The sequence below is a fragment of the Pelodiscus sinensis genome, chromosome 3 (genome assembly GCF_052426305.1).
Source record: "Pelodiscus sinensis isolate ZL-2025 chromosome 3, ASM5242630v1, whole genome shotgun sequence".
In the NCBI taxonomy this organism is placed as follows: domain Eukaryota; kingdom Metazoa; phylum Chordata; order Testudines; family Trionychidae; genus Pelodiscus; species Pelodiscus sinensis.
This window is the reverse complement of record NC_143054.1, coordinates 53,542,208-53,568,088: the sequence shown is the minus strand read 5'-3', so window position 1 is coordinate 53,568,088 and position 25,881 is coordinate 53,542,208. Positions and strand designations below refer to the sequence as shown.

Below are 25,881 nucleotides of genomic sequence, written 5' to 3'. Positions count from 1 at the left end.
TACATATGGCATGGGCACAGAAGATGCTGTGACTATCTAGAGAAATAGGAAGAGATGAGAGGTTATTAAATTATAATGGATCTTTTCTAATATGAACAAGCAATTCAAGAAATATTCATTTTAGTTTTGAGCAGCATGAAGACAATGATAAAGAAAAAGATGAATTAGTGACACTACATTCTCACTGTTCCTTAGAATAAACAAATTACGGCAATTTGGCTTCAAATTTTATTTTTATTGTACTATATTTATCCATTCACTCTAGGCCTGAAATATGGAAGACATGGTAAAAAAAATGAAATAGGTATGTGTAGCCAAGGCAATGTACCTTACTAGCTAGCTGGGTGACCTCAAGTAAATTAGCTGTCTGTACCTCGGCTTCTCCATGTTTAAAATGGGGATAATGATATAAAGTGTTTGGAGATCTACTAATAACAAGAGCTACATATATATTTTTATTAATAATAAAGGAGATAAAATAAACTTCACTTAATAGTCCTAATGATTTTATAGTGAAAAATGTTTATATTTTGATGGCTTTTTGTTCAATTTCAGGAGTATTTCAGTACTTAATGTACACGAGTCAATACCTGCTTGCTGGTTACTAACTAATATTGGGATAGCTGCAGAAGTGAATGACAGCTCAGTTGGTGAAGAGAACAAACCAGAGGCAAATAGCTACTACACTGAAGCTGTCTATAGATCTAGATAGTTTTTGTTTGTATTGAGATATGCCTTGAATTTATATTTACGGAAAAATGTAAAACAATCTTTGGGAAAAAGATAATATTAGATCTACCAGCTGTATTTTATATGAATATCCACATATAAAACATTCTCTGTTACTATTTTAAGAAGCAGGAAAAATATTTTGAAGAAGAAAACAGGATAGAAAGTAACTGTAGATAATTCAAGAATTAAAGCAAACTTTGAAAACATTTGCTAAAACAATTTATGTATATTCTTTCACTCACTTTCCACTGTGTTTTACATTTTTACCTTCCAATGCCTGTGACCTGATTGAGACCCACAGAGCTGATGACGTCTGGAAGAAGATTTGATTTTAAAACTGAAGTGACCCTATGTTTATGTACCTTGAAATTATAAGAAGCCACAAATTAAAGTCAGAAGAACTACATGTGGTCAGAAGAACTACATAATCAGCAGATTATGTCCTGACTATCTGGAGAAATAGGTAGAGATGAGTGGTTATTAAATTATGATTAATCTTCGTCATTTCCACTTCCTATTTTTTGTCTTATGGGAACCATAGCATTCATCATGATTCCTAGAAATGCCACTTTAAATAAACCATGAAAATATCACTAGGAAAGACTAATACTGAAGACATCACAAGAGTTTCCCTATATGGAAAACCATTCAAAAAAATCTTCAGTGAGAACTTGAGAGAGCCTTGGAAGGCTGCAGAAAATCAAGGAAATTGGCATTCTATTGTTACCCATACTGAAGGGACTCTCATAACGCATAGACTATCACAGAAACTATTATCTTGCATTTATATAAAGATTCTCATCTTACAGGTATTTTACAATTGATAAACTATCAGTAAAGGGATCTGGTACCTCACAGCAGGATTACCCAGTCTGGATTCTCCACATTATACAGGCAGTCCCCGGGTTACGTACAAGATAGGGACTGTAGGTTTGTTCTTAAGTTGAATTTGTATGTAAGTCGGAACTGGCGTCCAGATTCAGCCGCTGCTGAAACTGACCGCCAGTTCTGACTTACATACAGAATCAACTTAAGAAACCCAAGTGTCCCCAAGTCAGCTGCTGCTGAAACTGATCAGCAGCTGATTCCAGGAAGCCCGGGGCAGAGCAACTCTGCCTCGGGCTTCCTGTAGTCAGCGCTGGTCAGTTTCAGCAGCAGCTAAATCAGGACACCTGGGGCAGAGCAGCTCGGGCGCTCCTCGGCACTACTGGACCAACCCAGCAGCACCCCATCTGCTCTGCCCCAGGCGTCCTGATTCAGCCGCTGCTGAAACTGAGCAGCAGCGGCTGAATCAGGACCAGAGCAGCTGGCGTGCTGCAGGGTTGGACCAGTAGCACCCAGAGCGGCGCCCCAGCTGCTCTGCCACAGGCGTCCGGAGAAAAGCCTAGTCTGCTGGGGGGGGGGGGGGGGATCTGGACTTACATACAAATTCAACTTAAGAACAAACCTACAGTCCCTATCCGTACTAGCTGCGCCCCACCCCCCACCCCAGCAGACCAGGAAGACACGGGCGGCGGACCGAGACGCACCGCGGTCCCGCCTCCTGGATCCTCCGTGGCTTTGCTCCCAGTCTCCCTGGTGAGACCAGCAGACCAGGGAGACGGGGAGCAAAGCCTCTGAGGACGCCGGCAGCGGGACAGCCGCGGGGCATCTGGGATGTCCCGCTGCCGGCTTCCCCCAGGCGCGCCTGGGGTGCCCCGCTGCCCGAGCCCCCCCGCAGCTTTGCCAAGCCTCGGGGAAGCCGGTAGCGGAGCAGTCCAGGCGCGCCTGGGGTGCCCCGCTGCCCGAGCCCCCCCGCAGCTTTGCCAAGCCTCGGGGAAGCCGGCAGCGGAGCAGTCCAGGCGCGCCTGGGGTGCCCCGCTGCCCGAGCCCCCCCGCAGCTTTGCAAAGCCGCGGGGAAGCCGGCAGCGGAGCAGTCCAGGCGCGCCTGGGGTGCCCCGCTGCCCGAGCCCCCCCGCAGCTTTGCAAAGCCTCGGGGAAGCGGGCAGCGGAGCAGTCCAGGCGCGCCTGGGGTGCCCCGCTGCCCGAGCCCCCCCGCAGCTTTGCAAAGCCACGGGGAAGCCGGCAGCGGAGCAGTCCAGGCGCGCCTGGGGTGCCCCGCTGCCCAAGCCCCCCGCAGCTTAGCAAAGCCACGGGGAAGCCGGCAGCGGAGCAGTCCAGGCGCGCCTGGGCTGCCTCACTGCCCGAGCCCCCCCGCGGCTTTGCAAAGCCGCGGGGGGGGGGGGGGGCTCGGGCAGCGAGGCAGCCCAGGCACGCCTGGACTGCTCCGCTGCTGGCTTCCCCGTGGTTTTGCAAAACCGCGGGGGGGGGGGGGGGGCTCGGGCAGCGAGGCAGCCTAGGGGCGCCTGGACTGCTCCGCTGCCGGCTTCCCCGCGGCTTTGCAAAGCCGCGCGGGGGGAGTGGGGGGGTGTGGGGGGGGCTCGGGCAGCGGGGCTGCCCAGCTGCCTGAGCCCCTCCACGGCTTTGCTCTGCGTCTTCCTGGTCTGCAGACCAGGGAGACGCAGAGAAAGCCCCAGAGTACACGGACGGCAGGACCGCGAGGTCCTGCAGTCCGTGTACTCTGTGGCAGCCCCGTTCGTATCTGCGGATCCGACATAAGTCGGATCCGCGTAAGTCGGGGACTGCCTGTATAACAATGTGAGAAAACAGAACTGTAGATCAAGTATGCCAGAACAATCCCCTGCTTGTGAGAATAACTCAATGGGATATATATTTTTTAATATTCAGGAAGAGTTCTTGATAGGTTCCCATAATATTCCCCTACCCTAAACCACACAGAACGTAATGTATCTGCTTTTGAAAGGCATGGATCAGCCTTCTGACATGTAAACCTGTGCTTCCAGAAAGTCTGGGTATTTAAACCTGGGTATTTAGACTAGTAAACCCTCTATCAGAGTAAATACTAAACTGATTGCGCCCTTGCTGAAAAGTTACTTTCTTGTGACTAGTCATTAAACTTTTCACACTAGACAGCTGAAGGAAGTTCGTGCTCTGCAAATGATTTAAAAGATGATTAATTTCTTGAAACAAACAGCTGGACTATATTTTTCCAAAATACATTAACTGGGAAACATAAGATGCCCTAGCATCCCTTAGAGCCTCAGAATGGTGAGAAACATGACTCCTGTAGACAGATGCATACCAAATCCTGAAGACCTCGACTGTCACTTTAGAATTAGTCTTAAATAGTGTAGATTCAAAGAGAGTCTTTGACATGTAAAAAGGGAAGATGTCAAATAGCCTGAAAATAGAGAAGCAGCTTTAATGAGCTGCAGACAAGGAAAATACTTGATATTAAGAGAATTTACTTTTTGGCAAGAAAAAGAAATTGCTAAGGTGATCAGATATTCACATGCACAGGAAGGTGACAGACCAAGCAGAGAGACTAAAGCCCTGAATCTGGAAAACATCTCTCCTCAGGATGGCACGTAAGCACGTGCTTAAGTTTCAGCAAAGTAAATGTCCTGAATTAGGGCTTACAGCTAGAAAGCATCTTATGGAATGAGTCAACTAACTGAGATATATCATGGAATCAGTTGCACATCACATATAACTTCTGTGCCACAAACATTGATGAAATCATTTAAACATTCTATAGTTCTCTCTGTAAAGAATCAGAGTTATGACATTCATCACAACATGTTGCATTAGAAAAACATAACCTATCAGACTATAAGCAGCGATATAGCTGATATTATATTTTAAAGACAAAAAAATACCTTTTATAATAATATAATTTGACCTTCTGCATAACATAAGCCACTGAATTCAACTAGTAATTTCTGCATCAAGTCCACTATATAGCTATAGTTAATGTAACACATAAAACTGAATTCAAAGCCAAGATTTAGCATCTTACAGTGACAGAAAAGTGAACTCAAGGCCAAATCATATTTCCTAATTACAACAGACAGCAGAACTACTGGCAAAACTCTGGTAACATTCAAATGAATGAATGACAAAATTGTCAAAGTAATTCAAACTTTTATCTGGTAGGTATTGGAGAGAAGATTTAATGAACTCCTTATAATCTTGAGGTACTAAAATGAAAATGTAGGGCTTTATAGAAGGTTATTTGGAAATCTGAAATGACCAGGGACATAAAAAAGTGACAATATATTTGGATTCCAACACAGTAAATACTCAAGGAAATACACTAGACCTTAAGGTTGAGATATTCAAAGACGTTATATGGTTTTTATGGAAAACACTTCTTTGCATCTCTTAATCCAAGTTTGTAGCTTTCCATTTTATTCTCAGTATCATCACAGATCAGATTAAGAAGCATATTTTTAGCTCAGATTGATGCAAATGGATTTAATTTTTTTATCTTGAATAGTCTCAGAGGTGTAGCCACGTTAATCTGTATCTGCAAAAACAATAAGGAGTCCTATGGCAACCTTAAAGGCTAACAGATTTATTTGGGCTGCATCTGACAAAGTATTTTTAGCGATGAAAGCTTATGTCCAAATAAATCTGTTTGGATACGTCTACACAGCAGCATTGTTTTGGAATAACTTGACGTTATTCCAAAATAACAAAGTGCACAGCTACACTACAAGCTTTGATTTCAAAATCATGTCGAGCTGGAGGACTTCTTATACCAACTCATAGTAACCCTCATTTCACGAGGAGTAAAGGAAAAGTGTTCTTTCAACTTCCTGCTGTCTAGATAGTGCCAAAAAGCCAAGTTAAACTATTTCAACTTCAGCTATGCAATTGATATAGCTGAAGTTCAGTAGCTTAATTTGACTTTAGTTCTGCACTGTATATGCCTTTTGTCTTTAAGGTGCTACAGGACTCCTTGTTGTTTTTTAGTTTAAATAATAATTATACCTATTTTTTATGTATGCTTTTCATCCATAGCTCTCATAGCTCTTTACAAAGGACTGATTAAACGATATCAAAAAGGAATATCAGTGAGGAACATGTAAATAGGGGAGGAAAACTAGCAATCGTTTAATGCTTTCTTCACACCTTAATTATCTAATAACTTTAAAATATGATGTGCTCTCTTTTTGAGAGACTTTACTGAATTTTCTCTTGTGTGACAATTCATGGAAGTTATTAAAAAATACCTTTAGACAAGCAAAGAGACTTTCACAGTTCCTTTGAGAGACCACTAAGTCTTAGGGTATGTCTACACTAGCCACCCTAGTTTACACACGGCACGGGCTAGGTAGTTCGAACTAAAGCCCCTAATTCGAACTATCATTACTCCTCATTGCAGGAGGAGTAACAGTAGTTTGAATTAGAGGCGTTAGTTCAAACTACCTAGCCCGTGCCGAGTGTAGCCACAGGCAGGGAGTTCGAACTACCAGGCATTTAAAAATGGCGGTGCCCGGGAACATGCAAATAAAGCCCGGGATATTTTAATCCTGGGCTTCATTTGCAAGTTCAAATGACTACATTAGCCACCCTAGTTCGAACTAGGGTGGCTAGTGTAGACATGCCCCCCGTCTCTTTTCTAAATGGAAAGCCAAATTAGAAAAAATTAAAATTATGAATTTAGCAAACAATATGACACTCACACATACACAATCTCATTTTCATGTAGGCACAAAAAGGGCTGATTTAACGAGCACTAGATTTGTATGTGCATGTTTTTCCACAATTATCTGGATGAGAAAAAATATGATCTCTACCTGTTGATTATAGGAATCCCACTTCAGCATGTTTTTTGTAAAGAATAATTGGGAATATATTGTAAAATTGGTCTTCATAGTACATTGCATATTGATATCTATGTTCTAAATCAAAACACTGCACAGTGCCCAGACTGTAATTTCTATTGCCAGAGTTTACCACATGAATGGCATCTAAAAGGCCAGATTTTGGGTTGAGCTTCTGACCTGCTTGTGCTACTCCAATGATGGAGTCTAGTACAGTTGGCAATCTCTCACTCTCACTTGCACAGACACAGCAACACAAACATACACACATACACACACACACACAGTTAACCTTCATACCTGGTTAGGATGCCTGTTTAAGAAATCTTGAAATCCAGGTAACCCAGGAGGACCCTATTGGAGGGGGAGGAAGGAGATACTTTTCAAATAGAGACACTTAACGTTACATATTCCCACGTGAAAACTCTGGCACACTTTTAATGGCTTCACATTTTAATTTTGCTTACATAGTAAATTATTGGTTCTAAATTCATTACCATTACTTCTGGATAAATAAAATACTACCAATACTGTAAAAGAGTGCATCATGTAAGCATGATAAAGTCCCCCAAATCTGGGATCCAGCAGATTATTTTATCATGGATTAATATAGCAGAGATTACAAGAGAAAACATTTGTATCAGGCTTAAATGAAGTCTGTTCTGTTAGGTGTATAATCTTTTTTAGTTTGGAATGTCTCCTAACAGTCTCCCATCAAATTATACTGGAAGAAAAAAAAACACAAATTCTTAAGCAGTAGTCACTGATGGAACTGGAGAAACAGCTCAATTAATGAATCTTAAGATGAAAGATAGCAAATTTTTGTTTTTACAGGAGAAAACAGGAATGCCATTAGTCCATTAGGAGATGGATTAATTTGCAGTTTTTATCAGGAATAATTATATTTTACAGTTTTACAGATGCCAAGTAGTATAATTTTGTCATACAAGAAGATACCATGTTTAGATACTGGGTTGCTGAGTGCTCTAGAAAAGAAACATTCCATGTAGATCTGTAAAACTCAGAAGAATAAAATGAATTTTGCTAAGTTCTTCCCTTGCAATTGCACTGAACTGTGTTTCTAATGAGGTTTGCACATGTTGGAAATGAGAACAGAACTTTCTCTATTAGAGCCTTGGAAGCAGGAAACTGGGAAATTTATAAAAGAAATTACATACCATTTTGATGGCTGAGAGAGATACTCATTTAAAATTAACAATGGGAAAATATACTGGATTACATCCTTTGGTCTCTCTGAGCTAAATTAGGTGCAGACATGTCACTATGGCAACTTTTCCCCATCTCTGACCCTGTGGCCACCTAAGGTCATTTCAGCCCCTGGCACAAGTCCAAGCAACCCAATGCATTTGGGCTGGGGCCGGGGTAGCATTAGTAGATGGCTAACACGTTTTGGGGGCTTTATACCAGCTGGAGATTTGTGTTTGTGAGCTGAATTTGGCTCAATTTTGAAAAGAGCTGTCTCTTTCTAAAACAGAGTTTGTTTAGCCTGATACTATGCAGTTCTTATGGTTTAAACACCACATAACCACAAATGCCTGGTCATTATAACTTGTGGAAGGAGGGTCTGAATAAGAACTCCCTGACATTTCTCCATGGACACCCGTACTCAGCACATCTGAGAATGAGTCTCAAAAGAAGGACACTACTGTGCTGTATCCTAAAATGGATCAATTCTAGCATTGATCTGTTGAACACTGTGAAAGCTTCACTTCTTCAGTCCAAAATCCACTGTGAAGCATTTAAGCCCATTACCTAATACCAGTTTGTAGTAATGGATCTGCCCTATTAGAATTCCCAGACATCCTATAAGAAAGACAGGATGTGATGACACAGTTCAATTTCTGGACAGCAACTAATACAAATGAAAGGTGTCCCTTGTTCCCTTCAGTACTAGAGCTCCAGACACAATGGCCTATTCCATGTCTGACAGACCCTCAGGGAATCCTCACCTTCTCTAGTCCCAGGAGAACCCCCTCTGACCCTTCAATGCCAACTCTCAGTAGGCTTAATATGGGTATAAACCCAGTAAACAGGTTAACTTATGGGGAAGAAATTATACCTGGGAAAGAAATTATGCACTTGCCTGATAGGAAGCCTACAATAACTTCTACAAGCTTAACACCCTATCAAGAGAACTAGTGGACTTTGGACAAAATGGACTTCAATTTGGCAGAATTACACATTCTTCCTGGGGGGAGGAAGAATGTAGGGTCTGAATTAGCTCTCCTCTGACATCTAGTTTTAAACTGAGAGAAAGGACTTCAGGAGCAGAATCTATATTTGCATGGTCACACATACTCTCGCCAACAGAGGACAGACCAACAGAGAAAGCAACAGAACACCATTTACATGCAGCCCTAAAACCTCTCCTACACATCAAGAATTTATAATTTATCATAGATGACAATCCCTCACTCTTACAGACCTTGGGAGGCAAGACAGTCTTTGCTAACATATAGCCCCCCACAACTTGAGACAAATACTCATCACTAACTTCACACCCCACAACAGAAACACTAAATCAGGAATCACTCCCGGCAACAAACACTGTTGTCAAATCCGTCCATACATCTACCCTAATGACACACTAACAGGACCTAACCACATCAGCTATTCTACCAAAGGCTTGTTCATGTGCACATCTACTAATGTAATATATACCAACATGTACCAGCAATGCCCATCTGCCATGTACATTGGTCAAACCAAACTGTCTCTATGCAAAAGAATAAATGGACACAAATCAGACATCAAGAATGGCAACATACCAAACCCAGTGTTGGAGAATTTTAATCTCACTGGACACACAGTTAGGCTACGTCTACACTGGGATCTTTTCCGAAAGGGGCATGCTAATTTTCCAGGTCGTAATAGGGAAATCTGCGGGGGATTTAAATATCCCCCGCGGCATTTAAATAAAAATGTCCGCCGCTTTTTTCCAGCTTGTAGAAAAGCCGGAAAAGAGCGTCTACACTGGCCCCGATCCTCCGGAAAAAAGCCCTTTTCCGGAGGAACTCTTATTCCTACTTCAAAGTTACTACTTTGTGTAACACTTCAAAGTAGGAATAAGAGGGGCCAGTGTAGACGCTCTTTTCCGGCTTTTCTACAAGCCGGAAAAAAGCGGCGGACATTTTTATTTAAATGCCGCGGGGGATATTTAAATCCCCCGTGGATTTCCCTATTACGACCTGGAAAATTAGCATGCCCCTTTCGGAAAAGGGGCCAGTGTAGACGTAGCCTTACTGACTTGCCATTCTCAGGCAAAAAACCTTCAAAACAAACTGCAATGAGAAACTGCTGATCTGGTATTTATATTCAAATTTGACATGTCAAAAGAGGTTAAAAGAAACATGGCATGGCTCTCACATTACAAGAGAGAATTTCACCTTTAAGTATTCTCACCTCATCACTGTTGGAGGGATAGGTCTACACTACAGTCCATTATCGGAAAAAGCTATGCAAATTGTGCTACGCAATTTGCATAGCTTTTTCTGATCACTTTTCCGGAAGAGGCTTTTCCACCATTTGGCCCTATCTAGACAGGGCCAAATGGCACAAAAAGCCTCCTCTTTCAGAAGAGCCCTTATCCTTCGTGGAATGAGATATACAGGGCATCCCGAAAGAGCGCATTTGCTCTTCCGCCAAAAAAAGCAGAAGAGCAAATGAGTTCCTTGGATGTGGTGGAGTTTTTCCGCAGTGTAGACATAGCTGAGATGAGCCATTTCCAGCCCAATTTAATTTGCCCTGATGTTACACTCCCAGCTCTGCCTTCTTTTCTTTTCTTTTCTTTTCTTTTCTTTTCTTTTCTTTTCTTTTCTTGCATCTCAAGAAGTGAACTGTAGCTCATGAAAGCTTATGACCTAATCAATTTGTTAGTCTTTAAAATATCACAGGACTTCTCCCTAGGTTCAGTTTTTGTGTAACACTTTCACAAATGTTTTAAGAGCCTTCAAGAACTTATACACTGAAGATATTATTGTTAAGCAACATGAAAGAGGAAAAATGCTTTTGAAATATTCATAGCATAAATTTATAGAAAAACCCTGTGATCCTGCCATTCTGCCCAAATACTTGTAAGCACATTACCATAATCTTCAAGAAGATAGTAGCCCAAATCACCATAGCACACTGGAGAGATTAGGAAATAATTCAGTATTAGAATTCTACTGTTTTCGTTTGGGTAGGAGCAGAGACTTTCAGATCAAGAGACAATGTGAAATTCAAAAGAATAGAACATCAAGAGATGCTAAAGGAAACTCAATAAAAACCTGTTAAAGGGGTTGGCTCTTGATCATATCAAGAAGGAAAACCTCAGAAAGCTTCCAACTTGGAGGAACGTCCAAATGGAGCATGGCCAAACAAGATTCTGCTTTGTGTAAAACCATCCAGGCATAGATAGCCAGAAGGCAAATACTGAAAGGATATTTATGCCTTTTTAAATATAAAGCATAGAGACATTTTTCTGAATAAAGGAGAATGCAGAAACAGTTCAAACAAATCCAACTATCCAATTTTAGAGTAGCTAAAATAAAAATTCAGATAGTTCAGGAAAAAAGAAAAATGTAAGGAACAATTTGACTATACCTATATATAATGGCCTTGTCATGACATTCTTGATAGCTCTGACAGTTCCAAGTATTAATGGGTATGAAAGATGATACCTGTGAACTCGATATGACAGAAGGTCTTTGTTATGTGATACTTTTGCATTTTGGTACCAATTGTTCTGGACATAAAGACGTAGTGATGGATTCCTGGAAGCATTTTGTTATAACTTCTGAGAAAATAATAGCTCTCAAGAGTAATGGAACTCCAACTATGATTGAAAAGAAAAATGAAACTGTTACCTTGCTAATATCTGATAACTGATACCAGAAGAGGATTCTTCCCATATATATTCATACAGCTTTTCCCTAAATCAGCTTCCTTTGAAGAATATTAAGTTATCTTAAGTGACATTATTGCTAATTATTATTATTAGCTCTTACATAGTGTTTTTATCCATATATCTTGAAGTGCTTTATAAAAGAGGTCAGTATCATTACCCATGTTTTACAGGTGGTGAAACTGAGGAACAGATATATTAAAGTGACTTGCCTTGGCAGGTCTCCTAGGTCCCAGTCTGGAGTGCAATCCACAATTCTAAACTGTCTTTCTCCACTAGGTCACACTGGAGAGTGAGCAATGAGTATAATTAATATATTCTTTTGGGTGAGGAGATAGTAACTGGAAATGATAGCTTCTGAGCATAAATCTTACTCTTGCTCCTTCAAAGGCATATAATAAGAAGATGCATACTCAAAGGAGTGACTCATGGGAATGTTGAGGAAAGGGTAATATGGCTTTCACTCATCCAGTTATTTTCAGTAATTTCTTCAAGCGTAATTTATGTTTTCCTTTTGTAAGAGAAGACAGGGTCATCATATTCAACCTGTGTCTTAAAGGAACAGCCAGTTCTATAACCAGGAAAGTGCTACTTCCCTTTGTTCTCAACTTTCAAAATAAAGGATCTCTTCATGACACACTCAACTCCTACTACTTACATGCCTGAAAAGTTACAAGTCTCAAGGTTGGATCAGTACAAGAGCGCCTGTTCACATTTCTCTGTCGTGTACACTGAGACATCAGCCTAGATTAATTAATCCTTATTTCAGCAAGTCTTAACAATGACCACAATATAAAGACATTGTATAAAGCACATAATACTAGTTCAATAATTTTGTTTTTCATGTTGAAGTCAGATGTCCATTCAAGGATACATTTCTTGAGGGTGGTATCATTTGGCTCCTATATAATCCTGTTTTAAAAACATTTAAATGAGATAAATCTGAAATGGTAAGGGAAAATTATTCGAATTCTGACCCCAAAGTCTTTTCCTGCAAGCTCTCTCTGTTCCATAGGAGTGCACAGAATGGCAAACACCAAATTTTCCCCAATATATAGAACACCATTCGGCAAAATCCTAATGATGTCTTGTATCAGCGAATCTTCCTGGAGGCACTGTACTTTAAACATGAGAAACAGGCTCATGTTTTCAAGTAACCAAAGAAAATGTTACTTCCTTGGTGGAAAACTTTTTGCCCTGATGAAAGTGAATTCATTGAAGAGAGACATTCAAGGGTATAAATTCTTCCAGAACTCCCGATGGAGTTTGCAGAGATAAAAAGCTAACAAAGCAGTACAGACAACTGAAAGTCAAATAGACAGAAGTTATTTAAAATGAAGAATTGGATAATAAAGTCTGAGAGAGGAGTGTTATTTCAAAAAGGTACAACTCAGGTGTATTCTGAGATGTAAAATTGAAGGCCAATTGCAAGCAGCCACAAAACAAGGTAATTATAAAATGCATGTCTCATGTGGCTTACTGTGATAATGCTATTATAAAAAGAGGGACATCAAAATTAATGCCAAAGGGTGAGATGGTGCGTAGCCTTGCACAGCTACAAAGAAAGAGTGGGAGTTAGGACTGTGGGGGGAGGAAGAGCAAGGCACATCAAAGTTTTCCTCCTAAAGGTGCTCTTGTACTGAGACCTGGCAAAATTGCAACTCTTTTATTGTAGGTGCAACAAAGCATGGGCATTTTAGCACTGAAGGCAACCCTAAAAACATCACGAGGAAGTATAATTGCAGAACCTTAAGACCAGCCAATATAGCTAGATCAGAGTGGGAGAAAGCCCCCACTGAACCTTTTAAAATTTGTAGCTGATGTTAGATTTGAATACTCTTACTGAGATCACATGCCTGACTCATCATCTTCTCTTCACCCCCTTGGTGAGATGTTGGATAAAGAACATCCCACATTTTCTTGTGTTTAAGGCGTTGGAGTAAAACTCAGAAGACCTACACTGTATTCCTGATCTTCCACAGACTTCCAGTGTTAATTTAGGAGAACAAATTAATCTCTCTGCCATCTGTAAAAACAGAAATAACACTTCCCTACAGTATATGAATGAGGGTAGAACACAATTTATTAAAGAGATTGAGGTGTCCAATTGCTACAGTAATGAACACCATGAAAAGACTATAAATAACCTAAAAGTAGAATTTATCAGCATAAATATTCCTACTTTTGACTATATACCTATACCTAGAGAGGACCAGTCTTTATTTTTTCTTTCACATTACTTTCCTATACCAACATGCCTATATAATGCTCTGGAAAGACCTGCAGACCTCTTTGGCCACAAAAGAACTCGTATGACTGGTTCACACATTCAGCAGCAATTTAATTAACAGGTGAAAGGAATACTGCAAAATTAGCGTCTGTTTTTCACTTCTCCTACTTCGGATATTTTTCAAACTTGCTCCTTCATGAATATCAGCAAAGTGCTTACCTGAATTAGATTTGCCTGCTTTTGGACTGCATGTTGAGTTATATAATTGAGGGAAATGAAGCACAGATAGTTTATGGTTGTATGAATAAAAGAAGTAATAAAAGTGCATCCTGATTGTTTTCCAAACATTATACACAGGTTTTAGGTATTATTTTTAAATGAAGCTGGGAGCAAGAATGTGGAAGCATATGAGAAAGTGCCTTTAAATTCATTTTAAAATATTTTTAATAAATTATATTATGGTCCTTTCAGTTTTGCACTTCATCTGCTTTTATAGCAAACATAACAGAAAATTTGGTATTGATTTTCACAGGATTATAAATGAAAAATTGAATTTTCTATAGTCAGTCTGTCTGCCCATCTAAGAAATATTTCAAAGTAATTACTTCCTTCTACATCATATTGCTTCCCCCATAGAAAAACATTATTTTCTGCTTGTTATACTATAAAGATATATGAGGATCATTAGCACAAATTTGTGACAAAATGTAGCCATACCAAAGAGAAGTTGCTAAAAGCCACAAAGACTTGATGACCAACCATGACTGGATAAATAAAACATGTCATGTGTTACCATGTCTTTTAAAAATAATCATATCCCAAACCTCCCCCCAAAACAAAGAAAACCCCCCCACCACCCAATAAGACCAAACACTGCGAGATGCTTTAGCTCTACCACAGTTTTCCAATATACTTATGAAGACAGAGAAAAGTCTTACAATGCTAGAAACTCTACCAATAGTCTCCCACTTACCATTGCTTTGATTTTCTATTTACTGTAATTAACTGATAACATTTATTCACTTTCAAAATATTGGTAGCATTACAGTATTTCCTGAGCAGAGAAAATGAGATTTCTAAGGCAAACTGCTGGCTACTTCAGATAAGTAGGCTAGTGGCACTGACATACATACTGAATTACAAGAGACTAGAAGTGTACAGAATATGGACAGAATACAAATGGTCCATGAACTCTCACCCCATTGCTTCATATAGAACATGAATAAGAAGAGAGCTTTTGAAAAGGTGTCATGTAGAACAATGAAACCCCATATAATTTAAAAGATAAGCAAGTAACACAAAGGCTATCTTTCAAGAAATAACTATTGCTAAAGGTACACACAGAAATAGCAGCATGTAAACGCTTTGCAGCAGGAACTGACTTTTTGTTCTGTTTATAGAGCACCTAGCAGAATGGTGTTCTGGTCCATGACTGGGACTTCTAAGTGTGATCATAACACTATACGTAACCACAACCATTTCCAAACAAACCTTGAACTCAGTGATGAGAACGAGATCTGGATATAAGGCCGCAGGTGATTCTAAAGAGGTTTTTAAAAAAAGCATTTCAATGGCAAACTATGTGTGAAATAGACACTCTGAAAACCATAAATCTTGGGAGTTTTGGTCGAAAGAAAGTAGAGAAGAGCAGTTTTCAGAGGACAGATCATTCAGTTTAAGGTGCTAGCCTGGAAGTCAGGAAACATAAGGTTAATTTCCTTGCTCTGCCTCAGACTTCCACTATAACCTTGGTCTGGTCATAGCCTTTCAAGGTATATGCTGCAATAAAACATCTGCAGCTGGCCCGTGTCAGTTTACCTTAGTAAAGCTCCTGGGGCTAATGCTGTGGGACTAAAAATTGTCATGTAGATGTTTGGGCTTGGGCTTAGGTCCCAGAGTCCATGCTGCAGTGTAAGCCTGAATGTTTACATTGAGATTTTATTGCCCAGTCATCTGAGCCTAAATCAGCTGACGTGGGCAGGCTGTGGTGTTCTATTACAGTGTAGACAAACCCTCTGTGCCTCAATTCCCTAGTTTGAAAAAATGGAGATAACTATACTTTCCTGACTGAGGTGAACAGTTATTATGGTACTAGGGCTATCTGAGATAATATGGGGTGTGTGCATCTACATTGTGGGAGAGGGGAGAAAAGAGATGTAAGCATGCAGAACTATTATATGCAGAGAGACAACCTTGCATACTTCATAACAAGGGCAGTATGAATTCATGAATGTGTGATGTTGTTAGCTTTGAAACAATCTGATTTCCCCAATAACAGACGGGTATTGAACATAGTAAGCCATAGATGCCAGAGTGGTATGAAGAGAAAATACAGGGTCTAATTCTGCATCATTGAATAGCATGTACTCTTGAAAGCAGTCCAAATGAATACTGTAATATTGGGATCATAGGAAGAGACAGTATAAGAAAGCACAAGAAACCTCTTCATTTCTTCCTCCAGCATAAAGGAGGGTGAGGGGAAGAATTCCAGAAACTTAAACCAGTATAAAGCTTTTTTATCACTGGATGGATTTCACTAGCTGCTTCATGTGTTCTATAAGGGTGTCTTTCAGTATCCCAACGACCCACAAGGGGACACTGTAATGTCAACAATGTCACTAGCAGTTGTATGGTTTGGAACTATGACCCAAGCAGGCCATAAAGACAAGTGGACATAACAGCATTTGTGAAAGCCTGAAAAAATGTTAAAATGAAGCAATATGTGGACCTATGCCCAAATACACACACTATGATCATGTAGTTCTTTAGGGAGATGAAACAATAATTAAAATTAAAAGGTATTTTGCCTAAGGACTTCAGGTTTGGGCCAATCCAGGATTAGGCTGACAACATATATAAATGCAGAACTCCCTATAAACTACTTTAAATGTTCAAGAGAAATTTCTTGCTGGAACAAGACTGCAAACAGAATAATTTTATATAAACGAATCTACTTTGGCAGCATCACCTTTTGTGCTGCAATTCCAGGAGAAATTTATATTAGCAGTTAAAGCAGATACTGCGAGAGAAAGCTCTTATCAGCTTAATTCTGCAATGAAGGCATAATCCTGTGTTTATGACCTCACTGGGTTTTGCTATGATAATGACTACTTTAGTATCACAAATTGATCATTTTGGCTTCAACAAAGACTGAAGAAGAGGAAGAACAGTTAGTGAGACCAATAACTTTCCCTTCAACACAAATGGTTATTAAACTAGCAAGAAAAAATATGAAATTCATGCAAAAGATGAATAGTTTTTGGCTTAAGAGTCATAACATTGGGAAACTTCTCAAATAACCAAGGGCAGTATGAATTCATGAATGCCATAGATGCCAGAGTGGTATGAAGAGAAAATACAGGATCTAATTCTGCATCATTGAATACTGTGTATTTAAATGTAGACCATTATATAATTGGCAATTGTTTAAAAGGTGGGAAACTAACAAAGAAACACTAGAGGGAGCTGCTGTTCTATATAAGGAACTTCTTGGCTTTGCAGTTTTCAGCATAAATTTTTATGCATTGAAGTGTGACAAGTATGAGCACACAGCTCAGCTGTCTAATACTGAAATAATGGAACAATACTCAAAAACAATATCAGGGAGCAAGAACAAAAATCAAGAATTCTGCACTAGGAGTAAATAATACATTTTACAACTACGCACTGTTTAATAAACCCATTAAAAACTCAAAGGGGAAAGCAGAATATTATCTGGGGGATATAAGATGACAGAAATCTTATTTTATAACTCATTAACAAAAATTCTAATCGACTTCCATGAGGGCAAGATTTACCTCAGAGAATACATGAAGCAAAACTAAAAGTCACTGGAAAGGGATGAACAAAAAATGTCTCTTTATTGAACACTCCAGCTAACAACTGTAATCACTTGCCTTTCTGGTGGATGACAGTTCTTAATCAAGACTGTAAAGTAGGTTATAAAGGAATATAAACTCACTACAAATATAGAGTTTACAAAAATAATACAGAATTTAGGCACTGAACAAATTAGTGAGCCACAGATGAGAAAGTCAGGAGTCACCAGGCTAGATTCACAAAGGGATGTAAAGAGAATATGAACTAGCTTAATTTGCAGCTTCTGGCTCCACAAATAACAGTCATTTAGATTGTCTAACACTCACATGACTTACCAGTGTACAACTTAATAGTCAATACACATCACTTGCATTTGGTCCCACTAGCCTGTTACTCTGCCTTATTTTAGGGCATCTTTTATACCAACTTCCCTAAAGATTTTATCTTGTCTTCAGCATTGCTGTCATGGAGTGCTCCTTATTGAAGTTTCTGCCCTTTTCACATTTTAATACTTGAAAACATTTTCTTACTATCAAATTTAAACACTACTGAATTAATTTCATAGACCCAATCTCTGTGTTATCCACCTTAAATAATTACTCACTTTTATCTTATTCTTTCTGAGGTACTTATGAGTGGTGATCTCATATCTCCCTTTTCATTCTTTCAGGAGAGTCCAGGCTTTACATGCTGAGCTCCCTTAAGCTCTTCATAAACCACAGCTGCTAATCTTGTGATAGCAAACCTATGGGCAGGAGTGCTAACTGTGCTGTGCCCTAGACTGTGGAGATGCAAGGTCAAAAGTAGGAGCAGCCAATGTGCCCACATGAATGAAGCAGCTCTCTCCATTTAATGTCCAGCAGAGGAAGGGCCTACGGAAGAGCAAGATATTGGATTGATGTAGATTGAATGGGACGTGAAATGACAAGCAAAAATGAGGAGTGACACACTTGAAAAAGAAAGAAGAAATTTAAAAAGCCTTCTATGGCCTTGTCTACTCACAAAAACAGTGCCTCTTTAGAAATTCTAGAACAACTTCTAATTTTGGTTTAGTTGTACCAGTATAATTGAAGTACTACCGTGACCTTACTGTGGATGTAGTTATACTGGTGAATGTGTGCGTATATTGGCACCTTTATTCCCATGTGAGAAGGGGAATAAATTATGCCAGCAATGAATTCCTTCTCTTGGGTAAATGTGCAGAACAGAGTCTGCTAATCTTTAGGGAAAAAAATACATCTAAAACATATGAGGGCACCTATGATCCAAAAATGGCATATGATTGACTGTGTTATCGACCACCAATGAGACATTACCAGAGCCATGTGTGAAGCAGAATGCTGAACAGGCCACAGACTGATAAGAATTGTGCTGAACTTGCATACAGTCCCTTCAGAGCACAAGTGTCGCATACTTAATAGAACAGCCTTCCACACAGCAAAACTCAACCATTCCAGCCATCAGGTGCAGTTTCAGCAGATACTTGATGGTAAACTTTATCATGCCTGCCAATCACTGACAACCAATCAGAAAAAAATGGAACCAGTTTAAACATATAGTTATTGACACAGAGAAATAAGTGCTGCCATCAAAAAAAATATTACACCAGGGCTGGTGTGATGAGAACAATGAGGACATCTCCAAACTGAAAAACAGAAAACATTGTGAAATGGCAGAATGAACTGACTTTCATTTCAAAGAAAGATAGTTTTAAATACCTACAAAGCAAGGCCCAGTCTGAACTAAGGAGATTGCAAGAGGAGTGGTGGGAGAGGAAAGTTGCAGACATCCAGCATTATGTGGATACAAACAATGAAAAAATGTTCTTTGACTCTCTCAAAACAGTCTACGGGCCATCTAAGTCTGGCACTGCCCTCTTGAAGTCAGCAGATAGTAAAATCTTCATCAAAGACAAGGAGGGAATCATACAGAGATGGGCTGAACACTTCAGTAGTGAAACCCACTGATGAAGATCACAATCTCCCTCCATCAGTTGAAGAAGTTTTAAGAGCCATCAAAAACTGAACTCTGGTAAAGCATCTGGAAAGGATGGTATCCCATCACAACTGTATAAAGAAGCAGGTCCAAAGGCTATTAAGGGGTTTCACAACATGCCGAGTAGCATTTGAGAGGAAGAATAAATGCCATGAGGCTTCAAAGATGCTACTATTGTATCACTGTTCAAAAACAAAGGCAGGTCGGAGTAAGCTGTATTAAGGTCCTTGAGAGAGCAAACACAACCACTATTGAGGAAATGTTACTGAGAGAGCAACTTAGGTGGACAAGGCATGTAATCAAAATGGAAGACTGCTGTCTCCCAAAACAGATCTTTTATGGAGAGCTTAGTCAGGTGGGCAAGAGAGAGATGCTCATCCATATAAATGCTTCAAAGATAATCTGAAGAGCAGTCTCCAGTAGGCTGGCTTCAATCCCAAATAATTTGAGCAAATGGCTCAGAACAGGACAGGTGGTCTCGGACTGGGGCAAATGGTACCTGTGCTTCAGGTGGAGGGGGTGCAGGGAAGGCCACTCAGAGGGGCATGTGGGGGCACCCCATTTAATTATAATTTTGGCTGGGGCACAATGCTGCTGTGAGTCATCTATGATCTCTGATAAGATCAGCATGTGACAAAATCATCTCCAGGCTACAGTGAAAGATGCCATAGAACTGAATCATGAGACATAATAGATATAGACTTCCCATGCCCTCAGAGCAGTTGACTCTGGACATGAGGATTTGAACTGTGGAGTGATATGCATAGCCATATATGAGAACTGAAACAATATCATCATCATCACCAGTGATGTACTACCAAATACAAATATAATAACCCCTCCCCCCCCCGCCAGTTATACAGATACAAAAAATGTGGATAGATCAGGCCTAAAACTGATACCCATTACCTTGATTTCTAAACAGATTGGCTGTGTCTACACTGGGCCACTTATTCCGGAAAAGCAACCGCTTTTCCGGAATAAGCTGCGAGCTGTCTACACTGGCCCCTTGAATTTCCGGAAAAGCAGTGATGATTTACTGTAAGAAATCAGCTGCTTTTCCGGAAAAACTATGCTGCTCCCACTCAGGCAAAAGTCCTTTTTCCGGAAAACTGTTCCAGAAAAGGGCCAGTGTAGACAGCACAGTAGTCTTTTCCGCAAAAAAGCCCCGATCGCGAAAATGACGATCGGGGCTTTTTTCCGGAAAAGCGCGTCTACATTGGCCATGGATGCTTTTCCGGAAAAGCATCCTGCCAATGTTGACGCTCTTTTTCCGGAAATACTTATAATGGAAAACTGTTCTGTTTTAAGCATTTCTGGAAAAAGGTGCCAGTGTAGACACAGCCATTATGTTTAGCAGCTATAATCAATAAGGTTCTACATTTTTGCTTTTATTGTTCCATTATTCTTGGAAAGATTCTCTCTGGTGTATGATGTCTCTATCACAAGGAACCACAATCTGTACAAGTACATAGGAATCCAAGTGTACTATGGCTATATGAAGATTCATTAATATTTACTTATTTTTATACACAATGAATGATCCCTGCCATCTATTTTTCTTTCTGAAAATACGTTAGAAAAAATTAAAGAAATTGGCAGTGATAGAATGTGCAAACTTTTGTATCTTCTTAGATGAGTACAGGGCCATCTATTCTAGTTTACCTATCCTTCACAGCTGCTCTTCACTGTATCCAGCAACATCATGTGTAGAAAGAGCGTTTCTGAAAGAGGGAGTGCTGGATATCACCTATTCCAGGGAAAGCTGAAAACTGTTAAAAATATGGTTTGAAATAGGGAATATTACTAATGATCAACCAGCATTTTTACAATATGGCAAATGGGATATAATGTCACAATTCTCATCAAGTCTTTTTCTCTCAAAGATCACATTTGTTACTGCTCAGAGAAGACCTGAAGCAAGCCAAACTCATACATGAGCTCAAACTCTAAATCATGTACCTCTAATAAAACCAAAACTCTTAGATCTCAGCTAAAACACTTAGTGCTACATGTTATTAATCCTTTCATATAGTTTTGCATTTCTTAATCTTTTTAATTCTTCAGTAAACTCATTTGATCTACAGTTGAGTGCTCATTTCACTATTGGGTATAATCCTCTACACCATTCAGTTGGCAAGCTCATCACACAGTCCTTCGTCTTTCAAATTACCCCCCTGAGACAGAAATTATCTGATCTTAAATACAGCATCACACATTTGGTAAACTGAATGAATGCACAATATCCACAATTAGCATATATAGTCTGCCCCTTGCTGAATTGTTATACAGCACTGTGGGAGCTTGCATTTTCCCTATTATACTGAGCTTTGTAGCCTCTCTTATTTGGGATCCAATTCTTTACCCTTGTTCTATCAAAAGGTTGGGAATTGTAACTGTCTCCTATTGCAGAGAGAACAAAGATACATTGTGTTCATTTAAAGTTATCCTCAGGTAAGCTGCTACAAAAAAGTGTACAGCAATTCTTGAAAGTGGGAAATCCTCATTTCAGTAACCATGCTGGTTACTCACCGGAGGTCCTGGTGATCCTGGTTTACCGGGGAGTCCTGGTTTACCTCGCCTTCCCTGGAAACAAAAACAAAAACAAAAACCAGACATTCATGAATATTACATCTGAGGATTGATTTGGAATAAAACAATCTGTGTAAAATCAAGATTGTTTGTATTATTTATTAAGAAAAAAACAAAAGCTATCCAAAGCAGAAACACTTTGCATCACTTACTGCAGCATTGATAAGAACTTATTACCTTAGAAAAGTTCTTAACAACTCTGGCAAACATTGTAATTTTTACAGTCACATTTTCCCCAGTAGGTTTCAAGAGTGAAAGCATACTGATAGGGCAGTAACATATAAAAAACCGAGCATGCTGACAATGTCCAAATAAATTACATTGTATTTGATCATTCGATGGTCGGTGATGTAAAACTATAACACAGCTGTCACTATAAACCATATAATAATTGTACAGGTTGAATGTAAACCACTTAACATATGCCCAGCACCCTATTTCTCAAACCTGGTTTTCAACTGTGTCACTACTGAACTGAAATATGTGTGTCTTATTGATCTCCAATACTTAAGTCATTTGTCACCTACTCAGATTTACAAACAGCAAAACCTCGATTTCAAGAGGTTACAAGCTAAGCAGTTATACAGGAATCCAAGACTGGAAGAGAATAGATTAAAATCCTTCAGCAGTTATACATTTCCTGGTACCATTTCATAATTTATAGTCTTCAATTATCATGCTAACACCCAATTACACAGCTTATAATCAAAGGTTTCTTTATCGCTGATTGAGAGGAAAACCTTTGTTGATTTAAGTCAGACTGGAAAAAATTAATTAGCAATATTTTGAGGTTTCATTCCTTGTTTTTCCCCTCATAGTCCTATGTTACTAACAAGCTAAGAATGTTGTCATTGAATTTCAATAACATTTATCCATAATACTGAAACTTAACCATGATTTCTTTCTTTTTGATATAGATACTAGCTAAGCTCAATATTATTCCTATTATTTCATATAAAACTCAATTCGTCTATGATATGTTCTAATTATTGCTTACTTGTTAATCAAAACACAAAGACCCATCTGCTGTTTTCTGATATACATTCACCCTTTAGTGACTTCAGCAAGGTTACAAAGGCATATAAAGACTTAAGATTATTTAATTCACAGGAGTTCAAAAACTGAGGGCACCATTGTCTTTTCTTACATTCTGTAAATACACCTGCAATAATTTAGCCAAACGATGACTCAACATCAATAGCTACACATAGGAGATATTGAGGAAGAACTTGACCAGCCAGTTAGACTTTTTTTTAAAGGAAGTGTGTCCCTATGTCTTATAACGGCTATGTTGATTTCTGGAGGGCAAGGAGTGAGAGCATTTGATTTTCAAAAATATTTCCTATTTATGCAGTTACTACCTCTGTATAAAATATGCATTTGTATTTGTAAATGCCAATCATGCAAATACCTACTTAAAGCCTGATCCAAGTGAACAGGCATATTTCCTCTGATTTGAATAGACATAGGGCAAGCCCTGAGTAAACAAATGCAGTAATTCTGTTTTTGACCAACAGGCCAAAAAATGAAAATTTACAAGCTTGAATCTTGATTGTAAAATTTAATGTATAGCATTTTTAGGCACAAAAACTACTGACAACTACTGTCAAGTCACTATGGCAAAATAAATACATATTTGTGGCCAAAAGCCCACTTCTACTGCTGGATAGCGGGTAACCATACACTCAGAAAGGTACAAGTTGACAATTTACAAATACATCTGATTTATTTGCAAGAACCTGATTTAGCCAGAAAATATTTTATTTGTGCATTCCATTGTTTGTGTGTAAATATAAACGTGTTTTTTACAGGAACAACATAGAAACGATGTTCCAAAAACTATGTCCAAAAATTTTCAAAATGAAAATTCTTATAGATACCAAATGATTGTCACAAATTGCCATTGCTAGATTATCACAGAATTGAATCGATTATTTAAATTCATGACAGCATCATTTGGATTTGTTTTCAGACCTTCAACTTTTTTAAAATTTCAAAAGTGTTTAGACCTAGAAGCTTTCTTTGAACCCTTTACAGATTGATGTTAGGGACTAGGTTCAAACCTGGTTCCATACTTTCTGACGGTTTAGCGTTGTAGAGAGCCATGGTTTTGTTTGGGATTATATCCTTTACAACTATAAATATAGTCTAATGTGAGATAGGGTATGTCTACACTACAGAGTTATTTCAAAATATCTTATTTCAAAATAGTTAATTCGAAATAGCTTATTTTGAAATAACACAAAGTGCATTTCGAAATAGTGTTTTGCTATTTCGAAATAGCGCATCCACACCGAGTAGACACTGAATTGCATTGAAGGCTGGCAGGAACCAGGTCCAGCAGGACATCAGGTCAGGAGTTTATTTGTGTGGCTGCTGCCTGAGGCTATCTGAGGCTTGCGCTTAAAGGGATCCCCACCCCGGGCTGTTATTTCGAATTAACTTTGATGTGTAGACATACCCAAAGTAAGTAGTCAGATGTGTCGCCAAAGAATTTAGACAGAAATATGATGGCTTAAATATAAAATAGCCCTGTTTTGTAGTATTTTTAGGGTGCATTGAGTATCAAGGAAGTGTTAAAGGAATGAAGACAGGATTTTGACTGGCATACACAACCATGAATGGAGTGTTAATTACATAGCAAAAACAGAATATTCTGGGAGCTAAATTTGTCTTTTTTTTAACATGACACGAAATATAATTCATGATGGATATTGCAAAATTAAAATGAGACAGGGTGATAAGCCTTTTAAAATCAATTACATGAAAAAAAAATCAGGAAGACAAATAGCTTTTTTGGTTCTGTTTTTGCTTTGCCATTCATTATTTACTGAAATACACAGTATACTTTCTCCTACTCTATATTCTACAATTAATGTAGCAGACAATGGTTTATGTCATGTGTATACAATCCATATGGCTACAAGAAAAACTGTGTTATACTCAAGGTTATAGGGCCAAAAGGAGGTTAAAATAATATGAGGTGAAATATTCCAGGAATGCAAGGTTTATGTGTGTTAAGTGGTTGTTTCCAGGTATTCTTCTATTTCCTTTTATAACCGATTTTAAAAAATGAGTTTTCTTTACAAAATTAATAAAAGTGAACATATACCTTAAAAAATGGGACAATTTTAAATCAAACTGGAGGCTCATAATAAAAAGTTTAGGTCTTAGACATTTACTTAGCACAGCACTCCATATACCCATCATTATCTAGGAAATGTTACATTTAGAGTGAAATTCACATTTTCACCAAGTTGTTGGGCTCATGAGCGTGTAAATATCTGGATTATGGAACTGCTCAAATGATAAATTAAAAAAATACTTTATTCTTCTGCTGCTGCTTTGCCCTTAGTTCCTATGGGAGCACAGGCCATCAACAATTTCTTTCCAAACCTCTCTGTCTTGTGCCACCTTTTCTAATTCTCTCCAGCTTTTGCCCGTTTTCCTCACATTCACATCCAGGTCTCTTCTCAAACTATTCTTTGGCTTTCCTCTTCCCCTTTTTTTCTGTGGGTTCCAGGATGGGGATTGTCTGGTAATGCTAGTCGGTGACTTCATCAGCGTATGGCCAATCCATCGCCATCTTCTCAACATCTCTTGCTCTACTGGGCATTGCCCTGCTCTTTCCCATAAACTAATGTTCGTAACCTTGTCAGACCACTTCAGACCAATGATCTTACGCAAACATTTATTAATAAAAGTTTGCAACCTTTTGATGTTTGTCCTTGTTGTTTGCAATGATTCTGAGCCATATAGAAGTACTGATTTTACATTTGAGCTGAAGATCCTTATTTTGGTCTGTAGCTTGATCTCTCTTGAATTCCATATGTTCTTCAAAATAATAAAAGAACCTCTTGCCTTCTGTATTCTGGTCTTAATAACTTCGTCAGTATTTCCCAATTTATTTACAATACTACCTAAATAGGTGAAGG

At 39.0% G+C, this 25,881-nt stretch overlaps 1 protein-coding gene across 7 annotated transcripts in view; it reads right to left on the bottom strand.

Moving 5' to 3' along the window:
- Positions 1-25,881, bottom strand: part of COL19A1 (collagen type XIX alpha 1 chain) — a 368,607-nt gene that overhangs the window by 124,842 nt on the left and 217,884 nt on the right. For 5 of the 7 annotated variants that reach the window (XM_089777105.1, XM_089777103.1, XM_006127229.5 and 2 more), the window contains 2 exons: positions 21,887-21,940; positions 6,705-6,758 (listed from right to left, as the gene is read on the bottom strand). In XM_089777105.1, the coding sequence (XP_089633231.1) occupies positions 6,705-6,758; positions 21,887-21,940 (108 nt within the window). The remainder of the gene's footprint in view (positions 1-6,704; positions 6,759-21,886; positions 21,941-25,881) is intronic. The other 2 variants (XM_089777104.1, XM_089777106.1) reach the window with 1 other exon arrangement.